Source organism: Drosophila obscura, unplaced genomic scaffold (genome assembly GCF_018151105.1).
Source record: "Drosophila obscura isolate BZ-5 IFL unplaced genomic scaffold, ASM1815110v1 contig_150, whole genome shotgun sequence".
Classification (NCBI taxonomy): Eukaryota; Metazoa; Arthropoda; class Insecta; order Diptera; family Drosophilidae; genus Drosophila; species Drosophila obscura.
The window spans coordinates 4,229,957-4,249,652 of record NW_024542736.1 but is presented as its reverse complement, the minus strand read 5'-3'; the positions used below and the strand labels follow the sequence as shown (position 1 = coordinate 4,249,652).

Below are 19,696 nucleotides of genomic sequence, written 5' to 3'. Positions count from 1 at the left end.
AAAAGGATTATATGGCATTTGTTGTGCAAGCATTGAAAGTTCATAATGATTGGAAAAGTTACGGCCCATCCACTCAGACAGTCAACCACCGTAGCACCGGGCCAGTGCCTCGCTCTTTTATTCCCCAATCCCCATAAAATTCACCAATCGATTGCCCCATGGTGGGTGGGCATGTAAAATCAATTTGAAGCCTGCAAAGCGTCGGGCCAACGTAACCAGAAATTAATGCAATGCTGAGGGGCATTAGGGAATACGACCAGAGCCAGAGCCAGAGCCAGGGTCAGGGTCTGAGCTAAGGCTCCTTACGGGAAGCCTCCCCATGAATGCCTCCCCTCTTGATAGTTTAAAATGCCACACAGCCTAATGGACATTGTCCAGTATTTATTGTATTAATATTGAACCCCTAGATGAAGGACAAATGGGCCAGGACACCAGGCGGATAATGACAGTTTGGAGCGCACACCTAATGGCTTTTGGTCTATTGTTGGGCGGAAGGGAGGGCAGGGCAGGGCAGGGCGGCTTCAGCACTTACCTCGGGTATATCATCTGGCACCTTTCCCATCCATGATAGCGAGAGTATCGTGCAGTCGCATTTCGTGTTGATGTTCCGCTCGAAATGTAAATGCATTTTATGTCCCCAGCTATATCCAATATCCCACTAGTGGTTGCTTGGTTGGTTGGCTGTCCTCTGGTTGTTCTCTGGCTGTTCCCTGGCTGTAGTTGTAGTTGTTCTCCTGCACGGATTCAAGCCACATACATGTTGCTACAAGATAGAGAGACATAGAGATAAATGGGAGTCAGTGGGGGAGGGTAAAGTTTCATTATCGTTTGGTATAACATGCCAATAACTAATTTACGATGAAAGCCAAATGGAGTGGCTGTTGCCACTGCTGTTCTGCTGCTGCTTCCTTATCAGCCAGACGCACACACACACACATACACGCCACGCACTCGCCCTGCCTCGAGGGGCTTTGTCCGGGGATTTGTGTAGATGGATGTGAGCTGATGGGGTGCTTGATGGGGGCATATGCTAGCCATCCCGGAACCCCAATATGGAATATCAACTATGCGCATCTCCCCCCCTTAGGGCACATAATTTGAAGCACACTTTCCAGGGCACGCTAATTGGTATTAGTGGCCAAGTGGCGCTGTGCTGTGGCTGTGCTGTGGCCGTGCTGTGTCCTATCTTCCTCTGGCAAGACCGAATAACCTGAATAACCCTACGGATAACCCACTCACTCGCACATGGCACATAAAAATGCTTTCTACCAAATGGTTTTACGTGCACATACACACACACAGCCACACTGTGGCAAAAAGTTGTGCGTTTGCCTCCGATCTAAAATAATAAACAAAAAGGAAAAAAAGATGCAAAGGAATATGATATATAAAACTGGGAGAGCAAAAAAGTTGTCGAGAGCTTCGTCCTTTTGTGTGTACATTTTCTCCTCATTTAAATAATTTAAAAAGTTTTCAGGCAAAAACTCAACCGAGTGCAGAGGCAGGCAGAAGGGGGGAGAGCTAAGGACAAAGCCAGAAGCCAGTGGGAATGATATTTTGTGGTGTGGCGACTAAAAGACTATCCTGTACTCACAAAATAGAAAATAAATAAATAAAATATGAGCCTCATATATCCAGAAATGCAGATGCCAGGAAAAGTTCAGGTTCAAAGGCCTGTAGGTTCAAATGCATGTACATAAATCATTTAGAGGCTATCATCTATCATCATTTCTTAGCTACAAATGGCTAAATAATTGTCAAAAGAATTGACTCGCTTTATCTAGGATATCACAATCCTATGCACTAGGCTAGAGCCGAGAACAGTGCTCGTTGAGCGTACGACAATGTTTCAAATTATGCCTGAATAATTGATATGGCTTGCTGCTGGATGGCTGGATGGGTGGATGGATGGATGCCTGACGGCTATGTTCTCAACTGTCTGCTGTCTGATGTCTGTGTGTTGCTCCCTGCATGAACTGCTTGACTCTATCTGGCTTCTCGCTTTATGTAGCACAATATTTTTGGTCTAGCTGGCAGCCAGTCAACATTTGTCTTTGCCCAGGCACTGCCGCCGGCCGAGAGCACACGCATTCCCATTCGCATTCGCTTCAATTAGGTCGTGTGCTTTGTCTGATTGAATTTGTCATGTGATACACAATTTTTGATTGCGTATACGCCCCGAGGGCGGGCCGTCATCAACAAAGGAATATCTGGAAGGCTCTGGGATCTCAGACAGAGAGAATAAAACTAATGGAATCTCTATAGGAGGGAAACCTTTTAGCCTGCTTAAATATTGATAAAAAGCCAACTACATTTCGTTATAAATGGAAGAGTCAGACAGAGACGAGACTGCCTCTGAGAAAGAGAGAGAGAGAGGCAGCAGCAGTGTGGCAGGGTAGCAAACGGGCGAGTGGAATGCATTGTCGAGTAGTTCTCGAGATGAATGATTGCACATTTGCCCCAGGCCATATTTTTGGTACGTGTTACTTTTGCCACTCTGCCGCACCAGTCAGCCTGTGTGGCTTTGTTCGGCTGCTTTTTTAAATTGTGCAACGTGCCACACTTTACAAGGCAACCCGACTGCCACCTGACATGCCACTCGCATCCACTCTGCTATCCGCTCTCCACTTTCATGCGACATTGAGCACTTTTAGCACCGTGCGGTTCATGGCCGCCATAAGGCTGCAAAAAGCAACGAAAATACACTGAAGCAATGCCAGGCAGCAATGCCAGGCAGCAATGCCTGTCGAAATGCCAGTCAAAGGATTCGATCCGGCGGTCGGTCTGTGCAGGTGGGCCAATGGACACGAAAGCGTCGACGCCCGAGACATCATGAAATATGCATTTAACCATCAACAATGGCTTAAGTTCTGGCAAAGGCACAGCCTTTTGTGCCGTGATATCAAAGTGAAATAACCAAAAATAGCTCTGTGCTGGAATGCTTCACAAGCCAAAAGTTAAAGTCAATAGCAGTTTTTATTGATTTAACGTGCAAATTAAATGCAGTGAAAGGTTTTGCACAAGTACAGTCCAGACTTTTGCAACTTGAGACTATAGGAAAAAGTACAAAAATGTAAGAAAATATTAATATTATTTATATAATATAAATATTTATGATTTAACCAAAGAATATTCTAGGTCTTAAGGGCGTCGAATGCAGCCGTCGGCTCATGTGAAATTTGTTACTAATAATTAACTCGAAATTATTTCTTGCACATAAAATCTAATTTTCAATGGAAAATTCCACACAAGTGTAAGTGCTAAAGAGAATTTACAATTGAATTATCTACAAATGCTCAGGAATTTATCACACCTTCCGCACGAATAAGTTATAGCTACGGAATTGCTGTGCAAGAAATAGCCATCATTCCGGAGAATTTCAAGTGCAAAATCAATTAAAATCCGTTTAAGACAAAACAAATAACAATTGCAATTTGCAAATGTTTAATGAATATTTCCTAGGCCATTAAGCTCGAGCAATAGTCATTTTGCTGCACCTCATACTCGCAATAATAAGGCTCTGTGTGTGTGTGTGTGTGGCACGAGGCAAGGATTTGTTTTTGGCTTTGCCATTAAAAGTTAATTATGTGGAAGGAAGCAGAACAGAACTGAAAGACAGAGGGAAAGTTTAGTTGCTTGTTAGTTTAGTTTCTTGCCCTGCTCCCCTGCTGCCCTCCCTTTGGCTGCAATTAAGCTGCTGCCCAAAATGGGATTGCGTATACGCTCCATTGTACGCAAGTTGGCTCCTTCGCTCCGCTCCGCTCCTAAGGCGCTTAACTACAGCTACAGTCGGTCGGCGGCAACTTTTGATCTTTTGCGCTTGTGAGCATAATTTTGTGAGCGCCCGCCCAGCGCCCTGTTTTATGGCGCGTAAATTTTCTACGTAAATGCTTGGCCCCCCCAATAATCCCTGCTGAAATCATGATTTACTTTTTTATCCTTCGCGCATGTCCTGCCATCATGTCTGGGAATTAATTGGCGCAATTTGCGGCCAAAGGAGAGGACAGCTCAGCACAGGACAGCTCAGCACAGGACAGCATTTAAATGCGAGTGCACGCATTTGTTTTATTTGCCAAAGCTTTTCATTTACCTAAAAGGCGCTGGCCCATTGTTTTTATATTTCTGTTGTAGGGAAATGCCCTTGAACCGCTTGCAACCATCCAGCTCTCTCCCTCACTCACTCACTCGCTCTCTCGTATGTCGTATAATGAAAACGCAGTGAGGCATGCAACAAGAGCTGCCACAAAGTACACAAGTACAGCAGAAGGAAGGAACAACTTTGTGCCCGATTCGAGAAGAGGCCCCTCCGCAGGGCCCCTTCGTGCTGTCGTGGCCACAGGAAAATGTATTATTTAGTAGCATTTATCGGGAAAAGGATCTAAAGTCTGCTTTGGTTTTTGGTTTTGGGTTCCGCATAATTATGTATGCCCCAGTACTCGTATTGGGGCTTTGTTCTAGGCCGCATGCCACGCAACCAACGAGATTGAAATAAGTTCAAAGCACACCCTGGCTCTGCTTCTCCCCTGATGTTGATGTTGATGGGGGCCACAGGCCACAGGACACCCAAGTAATTGCCTGGAGTTCCAGTTACTGTGTTGCCACTGCCCATGGGGTATTCGCTTTAATTAGCCGCACGCCAGCGAGCACAAGAAATGCCTTCGAAACCGAGGACAAAAAAATCAGAGGGGAGAACCAGAAAGAATATTACATGTGGTTGATATTTCGACCATAGGAGGATACCCGCGTTACATACTCAGATCAGATTTAATTTTCAAACAATTATTATAAAAATATGAACAATAAAAACGCATGGAAAAAATATCTGAATGTAGGTATGCAACAATAAACAATTGTTCGATCTACAAATCTGTTTTAGGTGTAACCTTTTTCTCTATTAATGGTGGCAGAACTTGAAGGCGTGGTTATAGCCAACTACATATATATTACTCATTCTACCCACATAAACTTAACTTGCATTTGGATCTGTCTGGCTAAATAAATTCTTAATAATAAAATTTAAAGAAATACTCGTAATACGTATTTTTCCCTCAAGTTACATCGATTCCAGAGAGCCAACAACTATTGTAGTACATGCATTTGCATGCATTTAATTGGCAAGTATTTCCTTTGGCTTTCTGTGGTGACTGGGTCTTGTGCCCCTCCCAATAGTTTAGCCCCTTACCCCTTGTACGACAGCCTGCCCCGTTAGTCTGTCAATGCAAACCAAAAGACAAGAAAAAGCAATAAAATTTTGCATAAATGATGAAATAAATGACAAGCCAAGAAAAGCAACATTGACAAATACTCTGTCATCGAAGGAGGGGCAGGAGGAGAGAGCAAACACCACAGAGTGAGAGAGAGAGAGTCACTGACTGAGAGTGTGGCTGCGGCGATGGCAGCGGCGATGGCAGTCTGGTGGTGTGAGAGAGACAAACTGCTCTTTGGGGTGCTGGGAACCGTTAAATGTACGAGCATGTTGTGTGTGTGTTGTTTTCCTTTGTGTGCTTGTGTGTTTGTGTGTGTGCACTGAGCTTTAATGTAGAGCGGCAATGGGGGAACGAGACTCTACACGGGACGCAACGGAGCGATGGCACTGGGGAAATGCCATATAAAAGCTGACGGGCGGCGGCTCTCCTTCCTTTTCATCCTTCAATATTTTCCCATTGTTGTTGTTGTTGCTGTTGCTGCTGCTGCTGCCGCTGTAACTGCTGCTTGTTTATTGACTTGATGCGGGCGGGGCGCTACCGAAACCCCACCATCACCATCCATCGTTCGGTGAGAGGGGGGTGTGTCGTATAATTTGTTTCTACTTTAACCTAAACCTCCCTGGTCCCCACACCCCCATCCCCAACCGCTAGCTCTTTAGTCCCTGCAATCCTCCTCTGACGGGGAAAATTGTGCGCCTCAATGGCGCTACTTCTCTCCACCGGCTACGGCTCCCGTTGCTGTTCTTGTTCTTGTTGCTGGTTTTGTTGCCGGGTGCGTTTTCTTTACTCTAGAAGGAGGTAGGGTATTATGACTTTGACTGGAAGTTTGCAAACGCAGATAAGATGGAAGATTTAACATCATACAAAATATACCTACAAAATCGTGAACCATAGAAATGTAAGGGCATTATGTAAAAGTCCGAAATGCGGAAATATAAAATAAAATAAAAAACAGTGTGCTAAAAAACGAATTGGTACCAAAAGTAATCCACGAAAGAATTTCGAGTTTTAGTTTTGCTTCACTAAATTTGTGTAATATTGGTTATCACTGTATCTTATGGCTGATGTAGAAACAATCGGTGGAAAACTCCATTTTTTGTTTGTTTCTAAGGATATTCTAGCACAACTTACAGAATCGAATGACCATATTATATCAGGAAAACAATAGATCTTCTAGGGTATCAAAAGCTTCGGTCGCCAGAGTGGACGAACAATGTCCCATTGCAATATAAACAGTTTTTTTCAACATTTGTTGCTGCTTTTCTGTTGTTTTTTTGTTTCTTCCTCCTCTACTTTTTTTTTGTCTTGTTGTTTCTTCTCTCTCTTGTTCTCTTATCAGTTGTTTCTTCTTTCTCTTGTTATTTTTTCTGTTGTTTCCTCTTTAGTTATGCAAAATAATAAAAATACCCGCAAATTCAGATATTGGCAAGGTAAACAACTCAACTGGGCGGGGCCACACACCACCACCGCCCCCCTGTATGAGTGTGTGTGTGTGTTGTCATTGGCGAAAATATTGGCAAAACATTCCACAAAAAAGCAACCGCAAGCCGAGGCCGTCGTCTCGGCACTGCTGCACTTGAACTTGCCACAAAAGCAACGCCCAACCGACCACCCACTACACCCCTCCCCTAAAAAACGTCACAAATTATATAATGCAAACAAAAGAAGGAAGGAAAAAATGTAAATTGAAGATAAACAAAAAACAACAGAGAAAACGCTACGAAACGCTCATTGAAAAGAAATAAAACAGAATGTAAATGACCTTGAGGGCTGGGGCGACGGCGGCACACATTCCCACACATCTTCCTCCCCTTCACGCCCCCTGGCACCCACAAACTTAAAAATAATTTCTCAAAAAGCAGAGTGGCCGCCTTGGTGAGGGGGGGAACAAGATGAAGAGAAGTACGAGGAGGAGAGAGAGCAGGCCAAGAACAACAGCAAGACATTGGCGGTCATGCGTTGGCGTTGGCGTTGACGTTAGCGTCGCGGTCGCGGTCGCGGTCGCTGTTGACGCCAGCAGCGCAGCAGGTCATCTAAATTATGCAAAAACGGAAAAACACACAAACACACACAAACATGCGAATTCATGCATGCATGAATAAGGTTATCGCTCCAACTAACGGAATTTCAATTTCTGCACGCATTAGTATGACAGGGCGGCCACCGCCACCCCCTCGCCAACATGTCCAACCACTGGATGAGCTGCTTTTTTTATAGCCGCGTTTATGATTGCCTCGGCCAGAAATGTTCCGTTCCGGGCTCCCCGCGGGCTCGTTTCAGCCACACACACACACGCACACACTGGCATAGAGGGAAGCGTGCCAATGCCAATCGATTTTCACTGTCATTGCTTCGCTTCATTTGATGTGGGGATTAATCGAAAACGTGCGTGGGCAGAGCTTCCTCAGCCGCTGCACTGCTTCTGCCGTAACTGTTAAATTCCAGGCATTTGTACACAAAACAAACACACACAAAAATGTGCCACAAGAGCAGCGAAGCGCTAACCAAATATAGCTAGAAGTGCTGATAAAAAAGGCTTTAATTAGAGGCTAAAACTAAAGGGAAGGGAGGTGTGTGTGTTGTTGTGGTCGGCAGCATTGTGTCGCCACAACAACACTCCCACACTTCCAGAGAGAGAGAGAGACACATGGACATGCCACCAAGAGTGTCTGTTGTAAGCAGCAACCGGAGCCAGAGCCAGAGCCCGGGCCCGGAATCCACCCCCGGAATCCATCCCCTCCCCTGCTGAAAGGAATGATTGCCACTCCATGGAGACAGCGAAATTCCGCCACTCACCTGTGCTGCTGCGGGTGGATGTCCCTGTGCTTCCAGGTATCCACTGCAATGCTGGACGCCAATCTAATTATAGTTTTTTCTATTTCAACCGAATCCCGGATGCAGCTTAAGCTCCGCTCTTGCTCTCTGTGATGGGTGTGTGTTTGTGTGTTGGTTTTCTGTTTGCAATTGTTAAAGCAGACGTTCCGTTTTTTCGTTCGCTGCTCCTCTACTACACGGATGGCACACAGACGCGCGCATGGCACACACTCACACACACTCGCGTAACGCACATGCAACGGTTAAAATTCCGTTGGCCACGGCCAGCACACAGCTTTCATCGACTTCCGAACGTAAACTGTGGCCATTGGATTGTGGCGTCGCCGCTCGCATTGCAGGAAAAGTCGGAAAATTTTGTCGGGCAAGAGCGCGCCTGCGCCTGCCGATTCGCACATTTTCTTATCACTGAAGCTCTTGAAAAACTGACGGAATTTACGCGCTTCTAACGGGACGCCTGGTTGTTTTTATTCCGAGGGTATTGATTTTATGTACTTTAACGCTTGCGACAGCAACATTTAATATGTGTAAAACTGTTGAAATATTTCCAGTGATGCAGCGACAGCAGCTGCAACTTGTGGCACCACCAAAAGTTGGTATTTCTTTCAGAAATTCTAATAATTCCGAACTATTTCAGCTGCCTGGCGACTTCCACTGCGCTCCAACGAACCAACCGCAATTGCTGCGATGCATATCGATACATCGATAGTGGGTCATGTCGGTTTTCTGGCAACGCTGCAAGCAGTGCTGTGAAATGTGAGATGTCTGAGTTGCACTGCTATCCAACACTCGCGCTTATTTCTCGTTCTCTCGTTCATAATAAAAATTGTCAATAACTTTGCTCAGAAAGTAGTTACTGCAACTAATTCTTAAGAGCGCGACTAGGTTGTGCAACTCGTGTGTGTGCGTGTGTGTGTGTGTGTTCGTCTAGTGTCCAGCGTACGCCTGGCCTGTCTGCTTGTACGTGCTGGAGAGCAAAAGAATTGTGCAATAGGCATTCTGCTCCACAAAAATCGAAGGATTTTGTCGTCGCGTTCGTGGGGAATCTCGTGTGTGGAGAAAATGTGAAACGTGAAACTGCAGCCAATAACCCAAACAGCGGCAGTCGACGAAAGTCTATCAAACATGTGCTTGGTGGAGCATGCGGGGGATCAGCAGAAGCAGCCATCATCGCCAGTGACGTCTTCCACAACATTCTGCTCAAATCGCAATCGCAACAACAAACCCTCCCCCTCCTCCATCACCATAGTAAACAGCCAGCAGCAGCAGCAGCAGCACCATCATCAGAGCCTGCGTAGTGGCGCCAGCACCTCCATTACCACTCCTACTACCACAACCACATCGCCGACCTTCAATGCGAAATACAGGCGAAAATGTTTGCTCCTGCTGACGCTGCTCCTCTTCCACGGCTGCTTCAGCGGCCTGCATAGGGCCAGCGCGTACAATTGCACGGCGCACGGGAGTCGCTGCCAGAACGATGGCCAGTGCCAGGAGGATGGTCAATGCCTGTGCGCGGACGGTTGGCAGGGGCCAGAGTGCCAATTCTGCGGTGGAAAAGTGCGGTAAGTTCAACTACTCAAAGGGGATGGTAAATGGCAGGGAGTAAAGTGCTGCTGTTCCATGATTCACACTAAATACAATAAAATAAAAATAAAAAAACACAAATCTGCGTCAACGTTATCCAATCAACGCCACACGCTCTTTCTTTTTGTTGTTGTTGTTGTTGGTTGTGGCCTATTTGTGTCAAGCAACGGTTTGGTTTTTCTCGTTGAACGGGTTCTTACCTCTCTCTCTCTCTCTCTCTGTCTCTCACTCACTCACTCTGAGTCTCTCCCTGTCTCTTTGTGGACCCGCTCTGAGCGTTCTTTCACCTGCTTTCTACGACCAAACAGAACAGTCGCGTCGCCCCTCCTGTCACTGCCAATACGGATTATTTAATTAACCTGCTTTTGACTTTGAACTTGTCCGGGGAGATGGACAGGTTTGGGTCTCTCTGGCCAAACGGGGTTCTCTTGGCCAGGTTAATATATAATATATAGGTGCGAGGTACACATATGTATTGTATGGAGTCATAAAGCTTATGAAATGCTTTGTTTATGTTTCCAGAGCTGTTTGTTTAGCAAACTCGATAAGAGAGAGAGAGAGTGAGAGCGGGAGAGAGCGCGCGACTAAAAGCCCCTCTGCTGCTATCTTGACATTAACTAAGCTCTGGGTGCTTGCTCAGCGCATTAAAACACCTGCCTTGGTGCGTTGCCTGCCTGATGGATCCGATCCGATCCGAAAAACATGCGCACCCAACCATTAAGGTCGTTTCACCTGCCGCAAATTATGCATTTCTGATCTCCCAGGTCTGGTTTATGGCATGGACTTTTCGTACTTTCGATTTACGCAGCTGATATGCGAAATCTTCCTCACTCGCTTATCATTTATCAGCTGCGCTTATCGCGGCGGGAGAGAGTATTAACCATAATAGTTGGACTCTCTCCCTCTCTTTGTCTCACAGTGGCGCCCATCAAACCGCCCACCTGTCGTCTGTGTTTGCACACGATTCGCATTTGAATGGGCTTTGGGGCGGCAACAACAACAAAAACTACAAAGTGAAACTGGGTGGCTATCCCCTCCTCCCCCACTAATGCATTCCAAGTCATTGCACACATGACGAAGGCGCCCCTACTGGTCACCTACACTCGCTCTCTCTCTGTCTCTCTCTCTTGCTCTATGACTCTCTTTGTGCGTATGCTAGCCGCTTCAGTGCCCAAAATGATTCATGGGATTCGGCCATTGGTATGGTATATAACTATACATATACCCTACTAACATTTATTTGTGTGTTATTCAACGCTTCGAATCGCTCAATGGCGAATGTACAGTAATATCTAGCAGCGTGCACACACATGCTCAATGTAACGTGAGCTACACCCGAAACCACTTTCCCTTAGTTAATTGTTTAAACATCTTGGGGAGAATCTGTAAGACCTGTTCTCCCGAGTGTAGGGTAACCCAATCCTTGAGTTACATTTTGCGTGGAATGAGAGACGAGCGAAAAGAAAGCAGTTATTTTTAAGCGGATGTGTGAGTCGTATATCAGAGTCGACTATTGAATACGCTTTATGAGTATCATGCAGCGACTGACATGTGTTCCAACTCAAATAGCTCATACCCTCAGCTCAGCAGTTATTCCATTTATAATCCCCATTTGTGTGTGGCTAGGGCTAGGGAAAGCGTAAATAAAGAACGGTCACCTTTTGGGAGAGAGAGGCGAGGCACCACACTCAACAGTTGAGAGGCTTCATCTGTGGTCGGTCTCCCGTCTCCCACCCTCTCTCTCTCTTTCTCTGCCGCTTTTTCTATCAATCAATGGGTGGAGATTGCATTTGCGCTGGCCGGCAAATTCAATTATCTTCGAACAGACTGAACAATGGATGCTGCACATGTAGACGCCTCCATTGAATCGATTGCGGAATTGATTTATCTTTTGCCACATCGATTACGCTTTATACGGATTCATTTCACATTCCCCTCCTCCCCTACATCTACCTACATCTCTCTCTTTCTCTTCCTCTTTCTGTGTCTCTGTGTGCGTACTGCAGCATGTACCATCCCATGGGCACGATACACGATGGCTGGGGCAACTATTCGGTGAGTGTCAAGTGCAGTTGGCTTATAGATGCCCGCCACCCGCACTGGGGACGGCGACATAATGCCAATTCGCCAAGAACCTCCAATATACGGATTCACCTAAGGGAATTTGCGACGGAATGCGGCTGGGATCACCTGTACATATACGATGGCGACAGCGTTGACTCGCCCCTGCTGGCGGTCTTCAGGTAAGTGATAGATTAGTCCCCGACCTCTGTCTCAGTGGCTGACCTTTATGCTCGCTCGTCTGTTTCTGTTTGCAGTGGCCTCATGTACAGGGGGAACTTCTCCATACGACAAGTGCCGCAGGTGATAGCCAGATCGGGCACTGCCCTGGTGCACTTCTTCAGTGACGATGCCTACAACATGTCTGGCTTCAATCTCACCTACAAAATGAACGGCTGTCCCACGGATAGCGATGGTATGAAGTATTTGCTTGGCCATCCACCGTGTACTCCAATTGATTTTTTCATCTATTTTCAGAGGTGGAGTGCTCTGGGCATGGCGACTGCCGGGATGGCGAGTGCATCTGTGATCCCATGTTCAGTGGCGAGGCCTGCAATATGGCTGCCTGTCCAGGCAATTGCTTGGAGGAGAAAAACCAAGGCCACTGCAGACTGGACCAGGAGCGGTAAGTGCTCAGAGAACACCGTCAATACTCATCCAAATACTCATCCGATGCTCAATCCTCAGCTGCATCTGCTACGATGGCTTCGCTGGCGATGATTGCAGTCAGGTCAGTGCCCATGGCGCCTGGACCACTGTACATCCGAAGCACTCACCAGCACCGGCGGGCAGTGCCTCCCATGGCGCCACCGTCTGGCGTGACACTCTGCACATTGTGGGCGGTGAATCGTATGGACGCGGCGAGCTAATGAGTACCTATGACTTTAACGGCAATGTGTGGGGGACTGTGCATCCGGAGGATGGCGGCGAGGTACCCGACAAACGCTATGGCACCTCCACCGTCATGTATGGCGACAAGATCTTCATGTACGGCGGCGTCATCAAGGGCCAGGGCATCTCCAACGAGCTGTGGGCGTTCGATGTGTCGGCCAAGACGTGGGAGAACATCACCGTGCGGACGGACGCGTGCAATGTAACCACCTCACCAAGTGGCATGTGCGGGCCTCTCCATGTGGTGGGGCACACGGCCACGCTGGTGCCCGGCTTCGGGGACAAGAACAACTATCAGTATATGGTGGTCATCTTTGGGCATTCGCCCCACTATGGCTACCTCAACACGGTGCAGGAGTTCAACTTCGGCTCACGTGAGTGGCGCATTGTCCAGACCTCGGGCTACGTGGTAAAGGGCGGCTACGGGCACAGCGCCGCCTACGACTTTCTCACAGAGAAGGTATACGTGTACGGTGGCATTGTGTCGGAGAGCGAGTCCAGCCAGGTGCTGAGCTCGCGGCTGTACGCGTACGAGCCATCCACGCGCATCTGGAGCCTGCTCTCGTCGGCGCCCAGTGCCCGGCTGCTGCACACCGCAAACTTTGTGAACCAGGGCCTGATGATGGTGTTCGGGGGAAACACGCACAACGACACCTCCACGAGCTATGGGGCCAAGTGCTACAGCAAGGACCTGCTCGTCTACGACGTCTACTGTGATTCCTGGCACTACCATCAGATGCCCAGCTACCTGCAGGCGGATCTGGCTCGCTTTGGCCACAGTTCGGTGGTGTTCGAGGATGCTCTCTACATCTACGGGGGATTCAACGGTCAGCTGCTGAACGACATATTGCGCTACCAGCCGGGCTACTGCAGCTACTACACCAAGCAGGAGAAGTGCACCAGCGCCCGGCCCGGCATCAAGTGCATCTGGGATGTGCAGAAGATGCGCTGCATTGCGATCACCCAAGTGCAGCGGTCAGCCATTTATGGACGGGAGCAGTACGATTATGTGGCGTGCCCCTCGAAGAGTCGTCTCACCATGACCTCGGAGCTGCTGCACGATGTCCTGCGCTGCCAGGAGCTGGGCAACTGTCAGTCCTGTGTCTCGACCGCCTTCGATTGCACCTACTGCGGCAATGGCGTGTGCAGCAAGGAGCGATGCCGCGAGACCACCTCCGTGGCCTCCGTCTTCCTCGAATTGTCAACGACGCATCAGTCGGTGCCGCCAGTGCCGGTAACGACAGTGGGGCCGCCGCTGAATGTCAAGCGATTGGATGCCTGTCCCCTGTCGGAGGATTTCCTCATGCAGTCCGTCTGCGAGCAGCTGCACAACTGTCGCGCCTGCTCCTCGAATGCGGCCTGCAAGTGGGATACGGAGCAGAATCGCTGCCGCAGTCACGGCTCCTCTTCCACAGCTGCTGGCCCGGTGTCCAATCGCACGCAAGACGATGTCGTGTGTCCGCCGGCCTGTGCGACGCTCACCAATTGCCAGAACTGCACGGAGGATGAGTGCATTTGGTGCCAGAACGAGCAGCGCTGCGTGGATCGCAATGCGTACACGGCCAGCTTCCCCTACGGCCAGTGTCGCGAGTGGACCACCTTCACGGCCAAGTGCCGCTCCTCCCCGGTGACGGCACTGAGCATCGGCACCACCACGGCCCTGTCGAGTGCCCAGTGCGGCTACTACAACAGCTGCCAGCAGTGTCTCGACGATCCGGCCTGCGGCTGGTGCGACAACGGCTCCAACACTGGCCTCGGACGGTGTGTGGTGGGCGGCGCCCTGGCGCCCTACGATGAGACAGAGTGCGCCCTGAAGCACTGGTTCTTCACGTCGTGTCCGCGCTGCAACTGCAACGGTCACTCTGTGTGCAACGATCAGCAGCACTGCGAACAGCCGTGCAACAATCTGACGACGGGTGTGCACTGCGAGAAGTGCCGGACGGGATACTGGGGCAGTCCCATCAACGGGGGGAAGTGCCAGCGCTGCGAGTGCAACGGTCAGGGCGTCTATTGTCATCCGGATACTGGCAAGTGCTACTGCACCACCAAGGGCATTGTCGGCGATCATTGCGAGAAGTGTGACTCCCAGAACCATTACCATGGCGATCCGCTCAAGGGCTCGTGCTACTACGAGCTCACCATTGACTACCAGTTCACGTTCAATCTGTCGAAGAAGGAGGACCGCCACTTCACCCAAATCAACTTTCGCAATTCGCCCGGCAAGCCGGAGATCGACGCGGACTTTACGATTACCTGCAGTGTGCCGGCCAAAATGGACATTTCGGTGAAGCGAGCCGGTTCGCCAGACATGCTCATTTTGGTGGGCGTCAACTGCTCGACGTTCCGCCATCGGTTCCCAAAGACCGAATATCAATTCGGTCATTCGCCGGATGACAATAGCTCGCTGACGACATTCTATGTGTTTGTGCATGACTTCCAGCCCCCCATCTGGATACAGATTGCATTCTCCCAGTATCCCAAGCTCAATCTGCAGCAGTTCTTCATTACGTTCTCCTCCTGCTTCCTGCTGCTGCTCCTCATGGCCGCCGTCCTGTGGAAGATTAAGCAAAAGTATGACATGTTCCGTCGACGTCAGCGTTTGTTTGTCGAAATGGAACAGATGGCCAGTCGACCATTCTCACAGGTAAATCAACTTTCGACGGACCCAACACACATTCTTCGACTCAATCTTTGATTTCTTTATAGGTGCTCGTCGACATTGAAAACCGCGAAAGTATTGATCTGAGTCTAACGCTGGAGGGCATTGGCCATATGTCCAAGAAACGAAAAAAGGTGGGTGAAACGAACTGCCCAACGAACTGCCAAAAATGGCTTTACTTTATTCGGTGTGGTGTGTGTGTTTTTTCAGGAATGTCCCAGTCCCATTGCTTTGGAGCCTTGCAGCGGCAATCGAGCGGCTGTGCTGTCGCTTCTAGTCCGGCTGCCCACGGGTTTGACTTAATTAAAATATCTTCAAACTTGAATCAATTGCTAATCAATTCCGTTTTATTTCCGTTTATTGATTAGGTGGCCAATCCCAAGCGCCGACGGGTCAATCGAATGGCCTGGCTGTGGCCAGCGCCTTAGTCACGCTCGGTCCGCGTCGTCCGTCGATGGAGCAGCATCCCAAGGAGCCAAAATCGAAACGCAAGCAGAGCCAACACCCGGAGAGTTGTACATAATGTAACAATAACGCTAACGCATACCTATATAATTCTAATAATTCTAATATAATAATAATGGTACAGATAATACTTTTGATAATATGTAAACTAGCGATAATAGGTATATAGCGCATATTTGCCCCCACATTCGACCTTCTTCTGCGAGTCGTAAACGGCGCGAAGGGCACGCATGCTAGCAAGTTGATAATCCTGCAGTTATTATTACTTTATAAACAATTAGACGAATAACAAAAGCAACAGCAACAACAAGAAATAATGTGAAACGCGAGAAACAAACAAAAAAATCAAATAATAGTAATTTTTAGCAAAAAGGACATATTTATACACGGTTATATATATATACAATTTGATGATATAGTTGATAGGTCGAGTAGCGTTGCAATAGTTATAAATGTTTAATTTATTATTTATACCGCATATGTGAGAGATCGTCAGCAGCAGCAGCAGCAGACTGTATTCAATATTAACATTATTGTATGTATTTTTTTTACCCTAATCACATAGCTTAAGTGTGTTGTTAGAATTTATTTATGCAAATTTATGTGTGCGCCTCAGCGCACCGGAAGAAACAAAAGTCGGCAGCAGCGTTGAAAAACAAAACGAAGAAAGAACAAAAACAAAAAAGACATTTATTTGATTTCTGCTAACAAAAACGAAAACAAAAACAAGTGATGAACAAAATCCACATAAATGAGAGACAGGATCCGATTATACAAGGAGTTAAGAAGTTAACCGATATATATATATGTATATATATATACGCAATACTGTGTTCAATATATAGGAATATTGTGTTTTATTGTTTTGTTTTGTTTTTAGTTTTTCAAATCCGTGCAAATATTTACAGCGCAAGACATGAGTGGAACAAGAAACGATAGGAGAAAGATGGCGAGAGAGAGAGAGGAAGAGAAGAACAGAAATAACAATGCAAAATGTAGTTTGTACATACAACAACAACAAAAAAAACCATACGTAAATTAATACCCGCTATATAGATAGTAGTTATACATATACATATAACTCTTGGTAGGAGAAGAAAGCGCCCCCTAAAGACAAACAAACAAATCAAATCAAACGATTATATATATTTTACACGCAATCTAGATAAAAAAAATCAAGAAAAAAAATACAATTGAAATCCAAACTCAAATCACAAACTAATCGTAAGGTTTCCACTAAAAGTAACCACTCACACACACACACACACACACACACCAAGCTCACTCACTCAGAGAGTTTTATTAACTTGATAGTTCAGATACTACACCAATTTACTAGACGCACGCTCTGTATTAACAGCCCGAATGAAGAGCCGCCGCAATCGTTAGAATCAAAACCAACAGAACTTTAACTATCACATAGAGAACACACAACACAACACACACACACACACAAAAACTTTGAACTCAATCTCCCACTGAGATCGCTTCGGGTTAGGCCAAAATAACAGCAACAGCAACAACATATATATTTGTAAATCGATTACTCTTTTTTTTTTAATTATTATCAAATGTCCACTTACGAAATTTAATTTCAATTGTAAAATGCGTTTAGACTCTTATAATACTATATATAAATATATAAACACTTGCCACAAACGGAAATCCAAATCCCAAGATGAAATAAACACAATGGAAAATTCAGTCCCAAATAAAGACTTCTTTTTTGCGGGGGGCAATCGGCAAAAAAACTATTATATATATGTAGATAGTCGGTATCTATATATGTATATGTATGTACCAATAAAAAAAAGACATTCCAAATTTATGCAATGATTCACACGCTTATTTCTATAGCAGATATTCCTAGGGTACAGAGGTAGAGGTATACTTCAATAGTTTTTTTATAAATAAATAAATTATAAATATTTTCCAGGCTAATTAACACGATGATAAATAATGCGATTAAGTCATTAAATAATAATTACACATAAAATAACGTAACGAAATGTTACTTCGCCTAGGGTATTCGATTAACAATTATCTTATCACTATTCTTGTTGGTTTTTCCAATATTTTGAGCTCCGCCGAGCTGCCAGACATGACGTGCACAGAACTTTCACTTTCACCGTACGCTCGCAGACATCGAGCGCTGGGTTTCGGCAGGCCGTTGGGCTGTGGGGAGCTTGGAGGCGCGGCTGTATGGCCTGATAAACAATGTAAATGCGATATGTTGTTGAATCAGGTCGAGGTTCGATTGCAGTTGAAGTGCAGTAATTGGGGGGCTTTGGGAGTAGCTCCTACTCATGGCGTGCCCTCTTTTTTAGTTTTAACAGCCATCATACATGCTTGAAAGCGGATGCTGCGATTAGGGTGGCCCGTGGCCCCTTCCTTGTCTCTGCTTTCTTTCATTTTTCATTTCTCTCTTTCTTTCCGTCTTTACGCCTCTGCTACGCCTCTACGATCATTGGCAATTTGGGCGTCCTTTGTGTCACGACGTTTCAGGCACCACCGCACTTAATTTAATGATGACGATTTTATTAATGAAATTAAAGAAGAAAGCCGCCAGCCACAAGCGTGCGAAATCCGCTGCGAGGCGGAAGTAGCCGCTGCAGCCACGATCTCTGTCAAAACATTCATCAAGCGTGTAATACGCCCTTGATGGCTCTCCCATTGACGTACAAAACAGCCATCAAATAAATATGCGTTCATGTGCACCAATGGTTGAGTCAGCAGCGGTCGGCAGGTGCGGGTTAAATGGTTTTACCCCAATGCTCAGCTAATTCTGACAGACGAAGGCTACCACGCACTAGGCTAAGTGAAGTGAACTATTACGATCCGCGTATTAACTGAACTGCACTGAACTTTATGAATCAACTGTGAAATGCCCCCAAAGTTGTGCCAGAACCCCACTGGGTTGTGGGTTATGAGTGGAGTGGAATTGGAGCATGAATAAGTGGACAGACATACATACATACAAAGCCCATCCATCTACGCAGCATAATCGCATTTCAAAACTCCCCAACAACTGTCCAGCCCGAAACCAACGACAACAATGTTAAGCTACGATACGGGTAATGTTAATGCGTCAGAAAAATATTTGAAATATATTTCGGTAGAGTTTGAAGTGGTTTTTATTTTTGGTGGAATACCCTTGCAAAGAGTAGTGTAAACTATAGTGGAAGTTTGTAATGCATTAACGGAAGGCAATTCAAACTTTTAAATTTAAATTTAAATCAAAATACTGCAGCAAATTGTGGTATAGGAACTATCAAAGGTATATGCATATAGTCATAGGAAGGGTAATGCTGAAAGCCTCATCGAAAAACTATACCATATTTCTGACCTGTTAGAGTATCCAGACCATCGAGGTGGAAGGCCCAAAAGCTAAGCTTTGCTCGATCGCCATCCAACCCAAACGAACATGTTGGATCCAACCTGAGCGCCGCTTTTGCCTGCTCCGCTTGCTACTAGGCCACGGCGATGTCTTGCAAAAGCTCAAATGCTTAACGGTTGTCGTCGAGATAGCACGCGAATTTTAATTGCCGTGAAAGAAGCAAAACAAAGCAAAGCGAAACGAAAGAGTGAAGAGAAAAGTGTCCGCCGCCCCGAGAGAGTTTTCAAAGTGCTGCTCGTCGTCGTAGAAATTCAAAGTGAAAACCAAATTTGGCACAAAGTTTGTTCAACAAAATCCCAGTTTATTGGAGTGAGTGAAATTGTGAAAATATATATCCGCAGAGTCGTAGCGGCGCCCGTTAGCCATCTGTGCACCTGGATTAAAGCACACCGCAGCGCTCCCCCCAGCACCCGAAACAGAAACAGAAATTGAAATTGCAACTGAAACTGAAACCAATCAAATAATTTCACTTTTTATTGGATTAACCGCCGCAGAGACATCTCATCTCTGGCTTTAGATTAAACAGGTTTGTTCCACACAGTCAACACAGTCGCATCGCGGACCAGCTAATTGGCTAATAGAAACTGAAATCGTAGCTTT

The 19,696-nt window shown here is 46.6% G+C and overlaps 2 protein-coding genes across 2 annotated transcripts in view; one reads left to right on the top strand and one right to left on the bottom strand.

The window, feature by feature from the left end:
- The window catches only part of LOC111070221 (tubby-related protein 4), a 30,059-nt gene extending 21,373 nt beyond the window's left edge, over positions 1-8,686 (bottom strand). Inside the window, 2 exon segments of the mRNA XM_022360642.2 lie at positions 533-763; positions 8,004-8,686. Coding sequence (XP_022216334.2) covers positions 533-628 — 96 coding nt within the window. The 5' untranslated portion in view covers positions 629-763; positions 8,004-8,686.
- A 122-nt stretch (positions 8,687-8,808) lies between these two features.
- On the top strand, positions 8,809-16,679 carry LOC111068112 (attractin-like protein 1). Its single transcript, XM_022357470.2, has 8 exons — positions 8,809-9,601; positions 11,630-11,866; positions 11,942-12,099; positions 12,162-12,309; positions 12,372-15,219; positions 15,282-15,368; positions 15,445-15,526; positions 15,603-16,679. The coding sequence occupies exons 1-8, from the start codon at positions 9,165-9,167 to the stop codon at positions 15,755-15,757; spliced, it is 4,152 nt and encodes a 1,383-aa protein (XP_022213162.2). The 5' UTR covers positions 8,809-9,164; the 3' UTR covers positions 15,758-16,679.
- The last annotated feature ends 3,017 nt before the right edge of the window (positions 16,680-19,696 follow it).

Bases quoted from the DNA above. Each gene is read 5' to 3' on its own strand.
- LOC111068112 (XM_022357470.2), top strand. From the start codon at position 9,165: ATGTGCTTGGTGGAGCATGCGGGGGATCAGCAGAAGCAGCCATCATCG. The intron at 12,100-12,161 runs GTATGAAGTATT...ATCTATTTTCAG, and splicing joins CTGTCCCACGGATAGCGATG to AGGTGGAGTGCTCTGGGCAT. The intron at 15,220-15,281 runs GTAAATCAACTT...ATTTCTTTATAG, and splicing joins CCAGTCGACCATTCTCACAG to GTGCTCGTCGACATTGAAAA.